The 19,402-nt window shown below is 37.4% G+C and overlaps 1 protein-coding gene across 5 annotated transcripts in view; it reads right to left on the bottom strand.

The window, feature by feature from the left end:
• Window positions 1-19,402, bottom strand: part of NBEAL1 (neurobeachin like 1) — a 148,732-nt gene that overhangs the window by 89,874 nt on the left and 39,456 nt on the right. For 3 of the 5 annotated variants that reach the window (XM_084778643.1, XM_084778646.1, XM_084778644.1), the window contains 8 exons: window positions 14,847-15,153; window positions 12,216-12,322; window positions 7,581-7,667; window positions 5,429-5,512; window positions 3,989-4,087; window positions 3,322-3,902; window positions 1,243-1,375; window positions 344-463 (listed from right to left, as the gene is read on the bottom strand). In XM_084778643.1, coding sequence (XP_084634769.1) covers window positions 344-463; window positions 1,243-1,375; window positions 3,322-3,902; window positions 3,989-4,087; window positions 5,429-5,512; window positions 7,581-7,667; window positions 12,216-12,322; window positions 14,847-15,153 — 1,518 coding nt within the window. Of the gene's footprint in view, window positions 1-343; window positions 464-1,242; window positions 1,376-3,321; window positions 3,903-3,988; window positions 4,088-5,428; window positions 5,513-7,580; window positions 7,668-7,717; window positions 8,426-12,215; window positions 12,323-14,846; window positions 15,154-19,402 lie in introns of those variants that run through there. The other 2 variants (XM_084778645.1, XM_084778647.1) reach the window with 2 other exon arrangements.

Below are 19,402 nucleotides of genomic sequence, written 5' to 3'. Positions count from 1 at the left end.
TAACAGAGATCTGTCCGTCACAGTTATTTTCTTAAACATCTTATATATTTGGAGAGTTTTTTTTTTTTTAATGATATCTTGGTCTGGTGTATTCATTTCTTTGACTCTGCCGAATATACTTTTCTAAACGTTTCACTGTATTTGTTTCTTTCCAGAATTGGTTCTTTTACATAATATCTGGCTTTATCTAATAGAAGACTAAGAAATGAATACCAATTTACTGAAACTTAACATCTAGAATACACTTCAAAAATTTTAGCCAAGAATTTAGAATGTATTTCCTAAGTATCTTCAGGATTGCGCAATCAATAAGGCCTATAAGGAATAAGTAACATGTACGCACCTCATTCATGGCAGGGAATCTGAGCGGGGCAGAGACCTTCTGCTGCCCATTGTCATAGATAGAGACCAGACTCTGACCGAAGGGCCTCTTCCCAGGCAGGTGAACGATGGTTATGTTGTGCTGATGAGGTAGAGCATACGTTAGGATGGCTGAAAGCACATTATGTCTTTGTAACGACATGTGCTCACAGAGCATCACTTCATAATTTGTGTGAAAAAGGATGGGTTTTTTTTCTTTTCATTTTTTGGTTTTTCAAGACAGGGTTTCTCTGTATAGCCTTGGCTGTCCTGGACTCACTTTGTAGATCAGGCTGGCCTTGAATTCACAGAGATGTGCCTGCCTCTACCTCCATCTGCCTCTGCCTCCCTGGGTGCTATAATTAAAGGCGTGTGTCACCGTGCTCGGCCGAACAGAATATTAAGGACTGTTAAATGCTGATTCAATGGTATTCTCAAAACAAGTAACAATTTTTATGTACTACAAAACAATCAAGCCTTTACCAGAAGACTCAAATATTGTTAAGTCTCCTCTGTATTTTCTAATGCTTTAAGTATTCTTAGAATTATTTTATTCAATGGAAAGCATTTTATAATTTTCAGATAAGCAACAGAAATACGTTAGTTTAACAACTTCACATCTCATAATGAATTGAAATTCAAAAATCATTCTAGAATCTTCAAGGACTCACAATATAAGTTTCAGTAGAAAAATTATTGTGCTTTTTTAATGACAATGATAATTGCACTAACAGCTTTATAGATAGAACTTCACTACCAACAAAATTCTGAACTGAAAATTGGCAGAGCAGATATGAACTCCTCATAAAAACACACCAAACTGCTATACTTCTTAAAGGAAAGAGAGAACCAAGAGTTTGATGTGGCATCCTGAAGTCTTACCCAGAGAGAATCACAGAAACTGTGGTCAGGAAGCATGACTGTTGCATATTCTCTTTTTGTGCACACTGCCACAACCAACATACCTGAGTGGGTAATAAAAGCTTCAAAACCCATTCCACTTCCTGTAAAAAAGCTAACAAAAATATATGTTATCAGAACCTCTGAAATCAAGTTGACTAGTCTCTTCGACATTGAAGCTCATCATTGTTAACTATAAAGCTGTCACAAACAACTTTATCAACAATGCTGCAGCCTCAACTCATCAGCCCAACTTGGTTTCAGTCAACTTTTCAATCCATTTTGGGCATATAAATGAGTGAATTATAAAAGACAAGATTGTAAGCGGGATTTCATTATAAAGCTAAAGCAGTGGCTCTCGCTCTTCCTGATGCTATGATCCTTTTATTACAGCTCTTCATGGTGTGCTGACCCTCAACCATAAAATTATTTTTGTTTCTATTTCACAATTGTAATGTAGCTGTTATAAATCACAATGCAAATATTTGTATTTTCCGATGGTCTTAACTGACCCTGTGAATGGGTCACTGACCTCCTCCAAAAAGGTCACGACCCACAAGTTGAGAACCACTGAGCTAGAGTAAAACAATAAAATTTCAAATCATTTAAATTCTTCCAAACATCTAGAAAGCATACATAAAGGGTTTTAAACTCATAAAACATATTAAAAATTATTGCTGGGCATGGTGTCACAATGCCTGTAATCCCAGGATGTGGGAGGCAGAGGCAGGCGGATCGCTGTGAGTTTGAGGCCAGCCTGGTCTACAAAGTGAGTCCAGGACAGCCAAGGCTACACAGAGAAACCCTGTCTCAAAAACCAAACAAAACAAACAAACCACAAAGAAGGAGGAGGCGATGCATGCTGTATCTGGTACATGGGCAGTGTGGTCCCATACTAGGCTATCACAGTAGGACCGCGGTCCTTTCTAGACGGGACGGGGGAGATGACGTAAGGAAGGGGCAGACTGGGGATCTACTACACACAGAAACCCTGTGTGTGTGTGTGTGTGGGGGGGAATCACTGGCCACTGAGGCCTGAATATTTTACATGAAAACACAGCTCCTTCAATTGAACAAAGTTTATTACTCCTTTCTTCTCCACTTTTATAACTATTTCAGTTTTGTTTCTTTTTTTTTTTTTTTTTTTTTTTTTTTTTTAATTAATTTATTCTTGTTACATCTCTATGGTTATCCCTTCCCTTGTATCCTCCCGTTCTTCCCTCCCTCCCATTTTCCCCTTACTCCCCTCCCCTATGACTGTTCCTGAGGGGGATTACCTCCCCCTCTATATGTTCATAGGGTATCAAGTCTCTTCTTGGTAACCTGCTGTCCTTCCTCTGAGTGCCATCCGGTCTCCCCCTCCAGGGGACATGGTCAAAGGTGAGGCACCAGAGTATGTGAGAAAGTAATATCCCACTCTCCACTCTACTGTGGAGAGTGTTCCGTCCATTGGCTAGATCTGGGTAGGGGTTTAAGGTTTACCGCCTGTATTGTCCTTGGCTGGTGCCTTAGTTTGAGCGGGACCCCTATGCCCAAATCTGCCTATCATAATGTTCTACTTGTAGGCTTCTAGGACCCTCTGGGTCCTTCTACTTTGCCTTTCTCCCATGATTCTCTCATCTAGAATCCCACTAGAATGTCCTCTCCTCTGTCTCAGTTTCCTGGTAAGTGAAGGCTTTCGTGGGACATGCCCCTTGGGCTAATATGCAGATATAAGTGAGTATATACCATTTGAGTCTTTCTGCTTCTGGGTTAACTCACTCATTATGATCATTTCTAGCTCAATCCATTTATCCACAAATTTCGGGAAGTCCTTGTTTTTAATAGCTGAATAGTATTCCATAGTGTTGTTTCTTAATGACTCTCAATTTTTAGCTAAAAAAATATCTAAAATACAGAATAACTATTTTGCAAGCAATAAAGTACCTCTCAACAGCCAAGCCACAAGATGAAAATTTTCATATAAATTTTGAAAACTAGATCCTCACTTTTTTCTATTTAAAAATCACAGCATATATAATGTAACAATATTCATTTATATTCCACAATTTGTACCATTACCTATATAATTGTTTTCTTTTTCCTCCTTTGTTAGCAGTGCCGATGGTTAACTGATCCTGATCTAAGCAAAACCAAGCAGTGAAGGAAAATGCAGATCCAGGCCATTTCTGAATGGCAGGAACAGAAATTCCTGCCATACTGTGAGACAAATTAAAATACTGCAGTGCACTCTCAAGACTGAGCTTCCGTGCCATGGTCAGGATTGCACGAGTCACAGGAATGCTGTACGGGTGGATAGACTCAGCTTCATCTACTCTCAGCAAGCGCAGTAGTCGACGGATTTCTTCTGCGCTCACGGACTGACTCCCCAGTGAACCATGGATGGCAATCAGGTTCTCAGCACAAGTTCGATGTAGGGAAGAATGGGATTCAAGGGCTTCGATGATTCTTATTCCCATGTTTGCGTTCACACAAGTAGTTCGGCTCTGTTTATTAATGCAACAAATTTTTTTCAGCCAATCCGAGATGAAGATTTGTAGGTCATGGGATTCTAGCTCTGGAAGCCATTGGATAAGAACCAAGAGAGGATGGACATTACTAATGCCCAAAATGCCAACTGAAGTGTGATCCCCCTCTACAGCCTGGAAAGTAACACAGAAGTGAAAGGGTGTTACCACAGTTCAAATGGAGGTAAAGGGGCTTCTCATCATGAAGGGTAAAAACTCACCATGTCCATAAGTCCTTTAAGCAGCTCTAGTGGCGGCTGGCCCAGAGATTTTAATACCTCAAACATGTGCATATAGCCAATTCTTTCTTTAAATACTTCCTAGAGAGTAAAGCAATATATCAAAGCACATTTTCAATTATTAAATGTATTGGAATATTAAATATTGAATACTTATTTAAGCTAATATGAAATACAAAGATTATGCAATCAGTTTTGTTCTCTTACATTCTCTATGTCCATCTCTATTTATCATTCTCTCTCTTTTGAAACAGGGTCTTTCTACGTTGCCTAAACTGTCCTTAACATTGCAATCCTTCGCTCTATCTCACCAACCGAGGAACTGGATTGACAGGTGTGTACCCTTGAAGCCAGGTGTGTTCACCTTAAAACAAGATTCTACACTCTTTATAATAATAATAATAATAATAATAATAATAATAACAACAACAACAACAACAACAACAACAATGGTATGAAAGCTCAGCAAAATACAAAATAAATGAAATTAGAGACAACTGTTTTATAGAATTATTTTCTGCAGGTTAAGTTATATGACACTTCCTTTACCCTCACCTTCTCTCCTGTCATCCTGTAAATCTTTAAAAAAAAAAAAGATATAAAACTGAGGATAATGATCACAGAAAAAAGAAGCAGAAGCCTATAGCCACACACATTGGAAAAAACAAGTCCCATACTGACAAAGTGATGACATGTGAAAATGCTCAGATTGTGGATAGTTATAAACTGACTAAAAAAGGCAGGGAGTAGTGGCACAGGCCTTTAATTCCAGCATGGAGACAGAGGCAGGTGAATCTCTGTGAGTTCAAGGCCAGCTTGGTCTACAAAGCGAGTCCAGGACAGCCAGGGCTATGCAGAGAAACCTTGACTCAAAATTAATTAATTAACTAATTAATTAAAAAATGACTAAATGGCAAAACTGATTTTAATAGTTTAAAAAAAACTATGCTGCAAAACTTAATTCTTTAAGCTCAATAACCACTCACTTCTCTACACCAGCAGCATGACCCTCTTAATCTCAGCAATATGAGCCTTTTACCAACACTGTAAACAGCTCTTAGTGGCAGTTCAGTCATCAATGTTTGTTGTTGTTGTTTTTTAGATAGTTTCACTACATAGTCCTAGCTAGCTTGGAACTAGCTACGTAGAGCAGGCTGGACCCAAACTCACAGAGAGCCATCTGAGTGGTTGGATTAAAAGTGTATGCCACCATGTGAGGTCACCACTATCTTTTAAAATCCTGGAGGATCCATAAGGAGTTTGTCTATAAAATTACTAGCAAATTATAAGAAGGTAAACTAGCTTTGTAAAATATTTCATTACAGGTATTAAACCATGCATTTTATACACTTCTCTTTGGAATTTATACAGCAAAAAATGATAAAGCAGATATATTTTAAAGCTTGAAGATCCATTTTTCACCTTAGCAGCTGGAGAATTCTTCATCACTGCTGTCAAAGCCTGAATGGTTGACACAGCCAAATAATCCAACTGTCCCTGAAATACCTATCAGAGGGGAATGGCAAGAAATTAGCAAGTGTACTCAGGATTCCGTTCACATGGAAACCTGGAGAAATGGCATGCATTACATCCTCTTCCTATCATATGGATTATTGAAAAGTAATCTGCAAGAAAAAGTTACTCATTTACCAGAAGAGAAGCCACTTGTCAAGAAGAATGAAGCAACATTCACTATTATATTAAATGTTCTGAAGGGGAGGGGAAAACAAACTACACATGCTTTTAAAAAGTAATGGACAATCTCAAGAGGAGGGAAGGGAGGTCTGCAACTACAATCATGTTATGCTGTAATTTCCCTTCAAAAATATGCTTGAACTACTGGTCTTAAATACTGTTAGCATGTATAATGATACGTAGCTTAAATAACCCTGTTTCCTTAGTTTCTAAAATCAATACTAAAATGGAAATGATGTGTATATTATCTTTTAAACAAGGCCTATCTATTTCTATAAAAATTGAGGCAAAAAAATGAAAACAAATTATGTATCTATAAGTACTGGCACGTTTTGGAGAAGGCAATCTTTAATACCAAAAGTTTTATGAAATAATTAAAAACTCACTCTGGTTTTAATTTAAGCTTAAGCATAAATGTGATGTACTGAATATCAGGAGACTCCTCCTAAAAAATAAACCAGTAACTACCACCAATAATACTTATAAATAAAATTCAACATGGCTGCCATATAAGAATTTACCAACCTTCATAGCATAGAGCTTAGACTAGAAAGCTGGAGCTTGAGAGATAGATTTTATGTCCTCTCTTGGCCTCTGAGGGCACTGCACTCCTACACACACACACACACACACACACACACACACACACACACAACTTAAAAATGAATAAAATTTTAAAAAGGGGGGAGGGCAAAAAGCTGAAAACTAGTACTTGGAAACAGTATTATTCCGACTTGAAACTAACCACTCCACAAGTAGCATTCTCTTTTCTAGCTCCCAAGAGAACTCATCTGCATACAGAGGAAACTATTTAGATCTTGGTGTTTACTAAGATCTACCACTTTTAGATATGTTACTCAATATAGAGTCCTGGCTTTCGTTGGTATTGTTGTCAAATATTATCACATAAGAAAAACTTATGTAGTAAACACTCCACAATATAGATTATACTTCTGTATATGTGAATTCATAAAAATAAGATCTGTGCTGGACTTTGTTCAAGAATAAACTAAAAAGACCTCATCGTAGCTACTGTTTGGACTGATATAACCTTGAATGGGGGAGAAAAAAAAGAATTACATAACCTTTTGTTTAAAAAAATCATAATTATTTCTAAGTAGCCCTTGAGAGTCTTTAAATAAGAGAAATCTAAAGCAATAGAGACCTTTCTGAGTCTATTTTACACCCAAAGAAGAAACTATTAAATTATAATATAGTTTCTTTTTCACAACTCATGTTAACCTAAACCTAAACATTAAATAATTTTAACAAACAATATATAAATTTTCCAATAAACGTGTTGGGGGGAAGCAATTTTACAGGTAGGTTTTTGTCTTTATCAAAATAATTTACATATATCTTTTGAGAAAAAAACATACATGTTTTGATAGTCTAGTACAGGGTTGAATTTTGAGAACAGGAAAAAAAAAGAAATTGTACACTAAATTAACATTCAAAGGCTTTATTATCTTCTTCCCTTCCTCCAAGATTCAGGTTGTCCATTGAATTATAATCATTGTGTCAATAGGAAGCAAAAAATCAAGATAATACCAGTAACTATGCATATTCACAAAGAAAGCCCTCACGTCCCAATACACCACAGTGCTTAGAAAAAGAAGCCCTCAAACACAAAGTCACCACCAGGTGGCCAATACTGATACTGGGTTCCATTCCTGTGCTTTTTATCTTCTCACACTGAAAACTGCATGCATCAACACAGATAGGATTAGTGATGGTTTTGTTTAATTTAAACAATTCTAAAAAATAAATAGAGCTAGGAGTTTGTATTTTTGGAGAAATAAGAAGAAAAGTACAGGAACAGTTATCCCATTGACTGATTTTGGACTTCAGCCGAAACAAGATGCAGGCTTTTAGATACCTCGTCCTCATTCATTTCTGTCAGTAATTGGTTGGCAAGGTCTTTCTCGTTCTTGTCTGCCACCTTACTGTGAGCATTTAAAAATAGCTGTTAAAAACAGAGACAAGAATAATGGAGAAAGAACATTAAATTGTTACCTAAAAGCAGAATGAGGTCCAGCGGGATTTCCATGTCTCTTGAAAACTAATCCAAGAATCCATATGTGAAGTACATAACTTCCAGAAATTGGTACTTATTTGCTTTCTGAATAACAATTTAATAGTAGTTTAAATGCTGTATAACTATTGTAGATACAGTTCACCTTTGTAACTCAAAAGTTATTCAAATAAACAGCAATAACTAACAATTAATATTCCCAAATTCTTGAAGAATCAGTAGAGAAAATCACTCAGAAAAGAAACTTTCTACTGAAATAGATAAAAGATCCCATAGTCAATAATGTATTTAGCTGAGGAAGATGACTGTGTGATCTGAAGCTCACACTTAGGGCTTATGCACATCTGGAAGGTGCTCTGCCACTGAGCCATATCCCCAGTTCTTTGCTACTTACCCAAGCTTATTTACCTAAAATGAGAATATCTCATCAAATCATGTGCCGCGTAAATGACATATAACCTACACTAGCTTAATGTGTGATGTACAGCACATAATAGGGATTTCAAAATGAAAGCCAATACTCTAAGGAAAATTACATATGATATTAATATTCTATATTACTAATGTGCAAAAGAATGCAGATGCTCAGATGAAGATGAAAGTGAAATTAAGTAATCTCCATGGCTGAGGATATGATTCATTCATAAAGCACAACCCTAACAGGTAAGGCCCCAAGACTGATCCCTACAATCACAAAGCAGGAGTTAACACAATAGAAAGTACAACTCTAAAAATTTAAGACAGTCATAAAACACAAGATTTCAGCCTTCTTAAAACCAGTATAATGGTTTTAAATCCTTCTTGCTATTACTACTGACAAGTTGTATTGTTGGATAGTCAAAATACATTGTACAAAACTCAAAGAATTAATAAAATGTTCAACATTCACTGCATCTAATCATAAAAGTCTGATACATATAATGCAATAAGTATTTTACATATATATAAAAACGTTGTGTTATAATAAAACTTAGCTGTCAAGCACAGAAGCCTTTACACAAATTGTTAGAAAATGAACACATACTTAAATTGGCGAGTATCATACACAAAGATACCAGAGAAGCCATCAACAGTGTAGGCCAACAAGATGGCTCAGTGGGTAAAAGTACCTGCTGCACAAGCCTACCCTAAGTTCCAGTCCCAGGTGTCCTCTGATCTTCAGATGCACATACTGGCATATACACACATTTACATCATGCAGACACACACACATACACACACACACACAGATGCACACAATAATAATGTTTTCAAAAAAGACTACCAACAGTCAGTTTTAAGTTTTCCATCTGATTCACAAGCTGTTTTTGCTACCTGACAGCCTTAGCTGAAGTGTTTCCAGTGAGTATGGATGCTCACACAGTAAAATCATCCTGATTCTGCATTGTTATATAAGACAGACTAGATGACTTAGTAAAGGCAACAACAAAGTTATACTGAAAACAATATGTAAATCATAAAACACATTTGGGAACCTAAATTTTCACAAGATTCCAAGTATTTTTATATTTGCAATTCACAACTATGTTCATAAAATGCTATATCTCAATAAAAAGTATAACTGACTTATATTTAGTACACAGTAAACATTTTATACTAGTTAAAAACTAATAACCCTGAATGTAAAAAACAAATTAATAATAGCTACATATTATAATGAATAGGGTCAGAAACCATGAGTAAAAACATTCTATTTTCACCAATTACTAGTGTTGACCATGAGGCTGTAATTTAACACCTCATGACATTATTTCTTCACTTGTGTAATGACTAAATTTTACAAAGACTGAATTTTAATGTTTTAGACACTTCATTACTGCCTAAATGATTAACTTTCTTAATGTTGGAGAGGATGTGAAAATGAAACCCTTATGTGCTGCCAGTGGGAATGTAAATTAGCACCGCAAAATGGAAATGATGTGGACATATCTCAAAAGAGTCAGCCCAGAACTATGATATGACCCAGCTCTCACACTTCTCAGTGAAGAGCTAAGGAACAAGGTCAGTACACATGAGATCCTTGCATGCTTGCTTGTGCTGCTGGCCTATGTCCAACAGAGCGGACACAGAACCAGCTCAGGAGCCTGTCAACCACTGAGCAGACCAAGGAAATAAGGCATACCATATAATGTGGTATTAGTGCTAACCAGGAGAAAACATTACATTCTGTCACTTGCAGCAAAATGGATGAAACAAGATATTCCAGACATAGACAAGTATCACATGTTCTCACTCACATGTGGAAACAAACAAACAAATGATTTAAGTAGAAGGGCGATTATCAGGGATTAGGAATAATGTGTGGGTGTTGGTAGCAAGGGCAGAAGATGGATGAACATGATTGAAACAACATGCATACCACATAAATCCAATCCAAAAATAATATGCATACTTATGAAAATAATGGCTGGAATGTCACATGCTCTGTGATGATTCAGAATAAATACACACACACACACACACACACACACACACACACACACACACACACACTTCTCCAAATGGAGAACTTTAAAGGAAAGGGCTAGACCCAAAGGTCTGTTTTCCCTGCTGAAAAGCATATCTTCTTTGATAAGTTCAATACCAAAGAAAATATAATAGATACATGAAATAATTAACTTTTCTAAAGCTAGCACTTGAGAAGCTGAGGCAGGAGGATTGCTGTGAAGTTCAAGGGCAGCCTGATCCCACAGTGAGGTCTGAGGCTAGCCCTGCTTCAAAAACAAACCCAAGCGCTCTAACTGAAACCCGGCTGCAGTAGAACAAATACAGACTTTGTTCATCGTATCACTACCTGACAATGGTTCTGCAAGATTCCATCACTTCCTGAGTTGTATTTCTCTTAGTTTGACTAAGTATACTTGGTGACATTCATCCTAAAGATTTATTTCTCAGATGTATCATTCTGTAAGAAGTAACTGTTAAGTCACCATCCTGGTTAGCAATGAGAAAATAATTGTATTTTTTAAAAGACACTGTTCAGATCACACTTATACATATACTGAAGAAAAGTGCATCTTGACAAATTTCAAGGGGGTGGGACCATCCTAAAGATTACCTGATAAATGAAATCCGGATTATTTGGGGGGAGGGGGCGTGTTTCAAAACAGTTTTTCTGTGTAGTCCTAGCTGACCTGAAACTTGCTTTGTAGACCAGGCTGGCCTCAAACTCATGACATCTACCTGTCTCTGCCTTCCAAGTGCTGGGATTAAAGGCATGCATCACCACTGCCTGGCTAAATACAAATTCTTTTAGTTATGAGATAACTTTGTTATTGGCACTGTCTTCCTAAGTAACAAAGCCATACTGTTTTACAATAATCAAAGTGTTTTATAAATACTTCTGCTATGCATTTTTCATCTGATAGAAAAAAATTAGGCTGGAAAGATGATTCAGTGAAAGAAAGTGCTTGTCACATAGCATAAGGACCTTTACTATATTTGTATAGTCTAGACAAATAGGTAGTCAAGAAACCAGAAACAACTTATGACTTTAAAAGGTCTCAAGTATGTGTATCAATGTCTAATGGAAAATAAAGTATTTCCTAAACTGAAACATCATCATATAAAAAATTTCACATAAATTTTAATACCCTTAGATAATTATAAATAATATAATTCCAGTTTCAATGAAGACAAAACCTATCCCCTGGAAACAGTGAGTGGCTCTTTCTTTAACGAGCTCTTCCGAGATCGGAGGATTTAGAAATCTGCCTAGTTCCTAGACCAGGATGTGTGACTCCTGAGTCTGCCCTCAGCCTAGGCGCGGATCTGAGAGGCAGAGTACCCACGGATAACTGCACATCCTGAGAGAGGACAGCCGTGGCCAGACCCACTGGCTCTGAGATCCTGGACAGAGTATGAACCCTGTGTCTCATTTTTCTCACCCATGATATGGGGTAGTATATACATATACAACTGTGTATATATACTATACATTATATACTATTTATATTAATATGTTCTAGTTTTATAATGATAATTAAATCAGTCTACATGTTAAAAGATGAAACTTGATTATGTAATGAAATGTAAGCACAAAGTAAAATAAAAATTCTGGTAATAACATGTTTAAATCTGAATCAAAACAAACTTTCGGTTTTTGTTTTTTGTTTTTTCCAAGACAAGGTCTTACTATGTAGTTCTGGCTGTCCTAAAACTCACTATGTAAACAAAGCTGGCCTCAAACTCACAGAGATCCACCTGCCTCCACCTCCCAAATGCTAGGATTAAAGGCACGAGCCACTACGCCAAACTAGAAAAAGTCAAAAACAATGCCAGCGAGATGGCTCAGGAGGATGAGGCACTGGCTGCTAACCCTGACAAGCCAGGTTTAACCAGTTTAACTCCTAAGCCCCACATGCTAAAAGAACAGATTCAATTCCCACAAGTTGTCCTCTGACCTTCCACATTCATGCTGTGGTACATGTCCCCATATACAATATGCAAACAAATGTTTCATAAATGAAAATAAAGTACCTTGCAGTTCTGTAGAAGTCGTATAAGATGTTCAAAGCAATTACTATTAAGAAAAATGGCCTGGAGAACAGGCCTGTCTGTGCAGTCTAACATGGCTGTGATGGTATCTATAAAAATAAAAACAAAATTACTCATATAAAAGTCAAATTTTGGGATCAAATATCCATTGTTATTATTTTAAAGTTAGGCTTTTCAATTGACAGATGTATATTAATTGGGAAATAATATAGATGAGGAGCAGAAAACAAAAGCTGTAATTAAGAAAAGTGAACATTTTCATACTTTGTAATTCAAGCTAGTTTAAATTTTATATGACTGACAAATATTTTTTAGCAACTTGCTATTATAGGCTCAGGTCCCCTGTCTGATTTGCTATTAGTAAGCAATATCTGTTTATGATATTTAGTAGTCATATTTATACACTATTAAATGAATATATGGCCCATGAAAGCAATGATAATATTTATCTCTCATTTCCTACTACATTGATAATCCAACTGAGAAATCAAAGGCATCTGGCAGGGCAAATAGAACAGTTTCCAATAAAAAGAACACTATGCAACAGACAATCAAACTTATTTTTAAACTTAGAATTTACAAGAACTACAGAAAATGACATTATAGCACATGAACTAAAAGCCACACAAAATGACTCTCACTTTTCTACACAAACAAATGTTGTAATGGATCACTTATAACAGCATTTTAATTTTTTTTCCTTTTCCTTTATCTTTTTCTTTTTCTTCCCCCCACCCCCCCTCCAAGACAGGGTCTCTCCATGTAGCCCTGGCTGTCCTGGGTAGACCAGGCTGGCCTCGAACTCACAGCCATCCGCCTGCCTCTGCCTCCCGAGTGCTGGGATTAAAGGCGTGCACCACCACGCCCGGCTTTTATAACAACATTTTTATGTACAGTATTTCTAAATCAATACATGTACATATAAATGTATACACCAAATCATTACTGTCTCATATATCTGTGTGGTGAGACACAAAAATGTTACTGTCTTTTCCTAGTCTCCTAGTTTAGCTGTAGTGACAACATGTGCCTCTGTAATAAGTACAGGTCTAGTTTAGCTGTAGTGACAACATGTGCCTCTGTAATAAGTACAGGTCTAGGTTAGCTGTAGTGACAACATGTGCCTCTGTAATAAGTACAGGTCTGTAACAATCTAGCACAGGGCCGCAACAAGAATCATATAAAGTACTGATCACAGTTCACAACATCCTGAGCTGACATCATGGTCTCCACCACCGAGGCCTGCTAAAATCCTTCCTGCGTGAGGCACTGTGTGGTGAGACACAAAAATGTTACTGTCTTTTCCTAGTCTCCTAGTTTAGCTGTAGTGACAACATGTGCCTCTGTAATAAGTACAGGTCTAGCAATCTGATGGGGACTCTGTACCTTATTTGTGCTCTTAACACAACATGAATTACTAAGATAAAGAGAAACATCACTCTTTTTTTATTAAGTTGTGTATATTAATGCAGTTTTTGTCATTTCCAAATGCCCATGCCTACATATAAAACCACAAGAAGGATTTAGATGACAATAAAAAAATAAGTAGCCGGGTGTGGTGGCGCACACCTTTAATCCCAGCACTCAGGAGGCAGAGGCAGGCAGATCGCTGTGAGTTCGAGGCCAGCCTGGTCTACAAAGCGAGTCCAGGACAGCCAAGGCTACACAGAGAGACCCCGTCTGGAAAAAAACAAAAATAAACAAACAAACAAACAAACAAAAGTAATGACCAACTGATACATTTAATCCGGATTCTGAATCTGGAATGCACTTGCAATACCACAATTTCAGGGCAGGCATGCATTATTCTCTCTTCAGGATCACAAAGCTGATGATTCACAGAAAATGGGCCTCAGTGTCAGAGTCTTTAACTTTCTGTGCCAGTTCTGCTCAACAGGAGCTGAGAGACTTTAGGAAAATTACTGCGTATCTGACTCCCACACATTCATCCTTTAGAAGGGAATAATGAGTGTGAGTCGCCTATTGTTGGTTAAAACAACTGATGGAAAGTATGTGCCACACTAATACACTGTAACCACAACAAAAATGAGCCATTTTGAAGAAGAAAGAAAGAAAGAAAGAAAGAAAGAAAGAAAGAAAGAAAGAAAGAAAGAAAGAAAGAAAGAAAAAGAAATCCCATAAACTGGTTAGAGAGTTTGCAAAGCAAAGAAACCAGATACCCTTGCACAGTCACAAAAAGAAGGAAAAAAACCCTCACACACAGAAGGGTCCTCTGGGACAACTAGATGATCTGTTCTAAGTACAGAAAGGTTAGAGGCCTTTACCTAATTAATTTTTATCACAAGTAAAAGACAACAAATGGTACCTTCTGAAAACTTACTCTTCTTGGCAACTTTAGTCATACCTGACTTTCTTTTTAGCATTAAACATTTTAATGGATTAGACTTGCAAAAAGAAGTATAGGCAAGTTTCTCCTTGATAAAATAAAAATGTAAGCAAATCAATTGCATACTAATTATTTGGAAGTCAAAAATCTACATACTCACTACCTGAACTAAGCAGCCAACATTTTAAATACAATAGACCTGTACGTGAAGAGAAACTGAGAATAAGAAGTAAAAATAATCCGAGGAAATTCCACTGAATACTTACTGAGCATCTTAATCTGAAGGGCTATGAACTGCCTTTCCCACCGCCTGGACCTCCTCTGTGTTGGTAAAGCAGAGTGGTCTGAATTGAGCAATTTAAAGTAGTTCTCCAGTATGGTACTGGTCTCCACCTGGCGCTGGTCAGAGCTGCTGGTGAGAAGGATATGCACCACCTGCGTAAGGCACTTCAGGGTGAGCTCTCTCTTCCGACCCACTTCCTCAGGGTCTCCTTCTTCCCATGAATCACAATCAGACAAAACTCGCATAAGAACTTCCATGGTGGCTGGAGAAATTGCTTGCAAAGCATTCCTCTGAAAAATTAAAAACAATAAAAGATCAAATTAAATCTAAAGGAGGTTTTATACATTTGCTATAAGAGAATTAGGATGCCTATGGGTAACATTTTATTTTTTTAATTATTGTATTATGTTTCCTTTTTAATATATACATTTATATTTTTACACATGAATAAAATAAATTACATGCAGCATGAAGAAACAGTTTCTTTTAAATAAATCAGCAGTTATTAATGGATAATAGATATTCTCCAGAGATACTGCAAATGTTCCTACATCTAAGCCTTATTTTCCTCACTCCTCATCTGAAACTCACTTTCCATCCTTTGCAGCTAAAAGTAAGATAGTTCTGCTCAAAAACAGAGGACAAAGTCTATGAAAAGGCCTTTTTTTTTAAACAGATGAAATGAGGTTCTTTCTTTTTATTTTCTTTCTTTTTTTAACCTCCAGCCTGGAGAGCAGACACAATGCTTGGAGCCACCTTTACATTAGAAAAGATAAAACCCAAAAATTAAATTGTAAGTAGAAAACAAAGAGCAAAACAAGGTATTCAAAGGGTCTTAGCCCATGAACATTTCTCAGAGTCTCTGTGCCCACTACGTGAATTTAAATTTCTTAATCAAGAATTTTAAAAGCACAACTTCAGCCAGGCATGGTGGCACATGCCTTTAATTCCAGCACTCTGGAGGCAGTGACAGGTTGATCTCTGAGTTCAAGGCCAGCCTGACAGACAGATTGAATTCCAGGATCACCAAGGCTTGGGGGGGGGAAAAAATCAGTATCAGTTTCACCAAAACTCTTAGGTTTTACGTTACCTACAGCAAATCCATCTCAAAGGACTGAGTTATGTAAAATGACTGGCTGATTCTAGCAACATTCCTGAAACTCCTTACATTAAGCAAGTGGTTGCTGTTGAAACATTATGAAGCCAAGCCTGATAGTATAGGCTTATAATCCTTGTTATTTGGGGAGGTTAAGGCAAGAGGACCAAAAAGTTCAAATCTTGCTTGGGCTACAAAGTGAGTTCAAGGCTAGTGTAGCCAATTAGTGAGACTCAAAACTAAATTGTGACAAAAAGGATGGGAGGGGGTGTGCACAGTTCAGCGCTAAGCAGCATCTAGCACATGTGAAGCCCTAGGTTCTGTCCAGTAATGCAAGAGAAAAACAAAATAAAATAAATATATTGTGCTATAGGCCATAGGTCACTCAATGTCATTATTACCAATAAATAATATTACAGAAGAAAAGTACTGATGTCATGCTCAGTATTCAATCGTCCCTAAAATCTTTACCACTAGAACCCCTGACGCTTTCCTGGACACATGGCTACCAAGAATGAAGATCACACTGCCTACTCCTACTCCCCTGCTGCTTACAAGACCCAGAAGTGAACTTATCATCTGGGCGTATTTCCCTTTGTACAGTTACAATGACTGGGTTTGGTAAACGAGACACAGAAGGACGGAGCAGATGCAATGGGGCACACTTCTAATCCTGCAGCTGAGAGACAGAGGAATGCGCAGATCTCCTTGAATCCAAGGATAGCCTGATCTACAAAGTGAGGTCCAAGCCAGCCAAGGCTTATCTAAAACGGGCAGGAGGCAGGGAGAAGAATGAAAGTGACTGCCAGAAGCCGGGCATGGTGGCGCACGCCTTTAATCCCAGAACTCGGGAGGCAGTGGCAGCTCAATTTCTTAAGTTCAAGGCCAGCCTGGTCTACAAAACAAGTCCAGGATAGCCAGGGCTACACAGAGAAAACCCTGTCTTGAAAAACAAGAAAAACAAAAACAAAAAAAACAAAAAACAAAAAAAGAGAGTGATTGCCAGTTTCTTAGTATCTCCTTAAAAGACAGTTTACTCACGTCAGTATCTCCATCCTGACCCCATTTTTTGTGCCCCAAAAGCCAACATTATGGTCAAAACTCTAGCAGGTACTAACAAACTGACATTAAGAAGAAATCAAGAGCCCCTGAAGAGCCTAGATCCACCATGTTAACTCTGAACACTTTCCCAGAAGCGCCAGAGACTGAGCCCAGGGCGGCCACATGCTGAGTGTGCACTGCCTCACAATGCTACACCTCCAACTCCACCACTGCGGTTTTTGATTCAAAGACAAAAGTAAACTAAATTAAGCTTGGATAATTTCATTATTATACAGCAAATCATAAATTGAATACAATTCTAACTTGAGTTTTTCCAAGTACAGGCTACTTTGTTCATTGTTTTACCTTATGTGTTCTTTAATCCTTGTAGCTATTCTGTAAATGTCACTGTTTCCGTATTATAAATAAGTAAAGGAAAAGACAATTTATCTGAATTCAACCTCTATGAGGGGGACACAGGAACCAAAATCGGTCAGCCCCAGTGTCCTTTAATCCCAGCACTCAGGAGGCAGAGGCCAGCCTGGTCTACAAAGGGAGTCCAGCACAGCCAGGGCTCTGTGTAACAGAGAAACCCTGTCTCGAAAAGTGAAAAAAAAACAAAACAAAACAAAATAAAACATAACAGGTTCTTTTATGTATTTTAACAGATCTAAAAGGCAAATATTTCAATGGAAAATTCTAGCATAGTGCTTTGGGACAGATTTGTCATTAGACTCCCCCCTTTCTTTATGGTAAGATTATTCTTATATTATCAAATATTCAACTCAACTAAAATTGCCTTATCCTGACACAAGACCCAGTAAGCAATCTTCTGAATTCAGTATGTGTAGCTGACTTACACAGAATCACAAAGATTCTAAGTAGTTTAGTACATAAAATAATAAATCTAGTCTCTGGTATCTATTTTATTTTTCATGGTAAGTGCTCATTACAGAATTATCTTTAAGCTTCATAACCCATGAATACTAACAAGAATACGTCTCAGGAGCTGGAAAGATGGTTCAGCAGCTAAGCACACTAACTACTCTTCCAGAGGACCCAGGTTCAATTCTCAGCACCCACATGGCAGCTCACAACTGCCTGAAACTCCAAGATCTGATACTCTCACACAGACATATAGGCAAACAAAATACCAATGCAATAAAATAAATATAAAAAAATTTTTAAGAGTATGTCGAGCTAGAGAGATGTCTCAGAGGTTAAGAGCACTGGCTGTTCTTCCAAAGTCCTGTGTTCATTTCCCTGCAACTACATGGTGGCTTATAGCCATCTATAATGAGATCTGGTGCTTTCTTCTGGCCTTCTGGCTCACATGCAGGCAGAATGCTGTATAAATAATAAATAAATAATAATAAAAAAGAGAGTATGCCTCAGTCAGGCGCATGCCTTTAATCTCAGCACTTGGGGAGGGCAGTGAGTTCAAGGCCAGTGTGGTCTATAGAGTGAGTCCAGCTAAGGCTACACAGAAAAACCCTTTGTCAAAATAAATAAATAAATAAATAAATAAATAAATAAATAAGAAAGAATATGTCTCTAGGTGTTCAAAGGTAAATAAAATCCAAGTAGGTTCTCATCACTTATAATAGGAGTAGCAATACTATGTCTATTTTTTACCTGTCAAATTCTATAAACAATAATGAAAAAATGAAGTAATGATCCAAAAGAAGAAAGTCAGCTAACAGAGCAAAGTGATGAAACAAACTTAAAACAGAAAGTAAGGTGCAACAGCGGTGATGCATGCCTTTAATCCCAGCACTTGAGAGGCAGAGGCAGGCAGATCTCTGTGGGTTTGAGGCTGGCCTAATTTACAAAGCTAGTCCTCGGACAGCCTAGGGCTACAAAGAGAAACCCTGTAAGATCTAGACAACCGTTCCTTTCATCTTAGGAAGACTGCTAGCTTCCACCAGGATCAAGAGAAGTCCACAAACCCAACCAGGAAGCTTAAATAGGGATAGGATAAATAAAGCAGAGAAGGTAATTTTAGCAGTAATGTAAAAGTGACGGGCATGAATATGCACTGCATGAGAAGACCATTAAGTGAAAAATATAACATAGACAAAAACAAAAACAGAAAAGATGAGAGAATTTCAACAGTGGGAAACCCAATCTCTGGGTTTACATACTAGAAAACACATTGAACCTACCTAAATTAGAACATTAATTAAAAGGCATCAGTCACAACTGGCACAGAAGAACATGCCTGTAATCCCAACCTTCAGGAGAGGCAGGATGGGGTTACACAGTTAGATCCTATGTCAAAAATCCTATCTGAGAAAAAAAGGGGGGGATTATACATATATATCAAATAATCTGTTTATGCATCTACTTGAGAATGAAACAGTAATCTCTGAAGTCTCCAAACAAAATAGTGAACTGTAACC

This window comes from Acomys minous, assembly GCF_964271855.1.
Source record: "Acomys minous genome assembly, chromosome: 4".
Lineage (NCBI taxonomy): Eukaryota > Metazoa > Chordata > Mammalia > Rodentia > Muridae > Acomys > Acomys minous.
The sequence above is the reverse complement of the archived record's forward strand: the minus strand, read 5'-3'. Positions and strand labels throughout refer to the sequence as shown.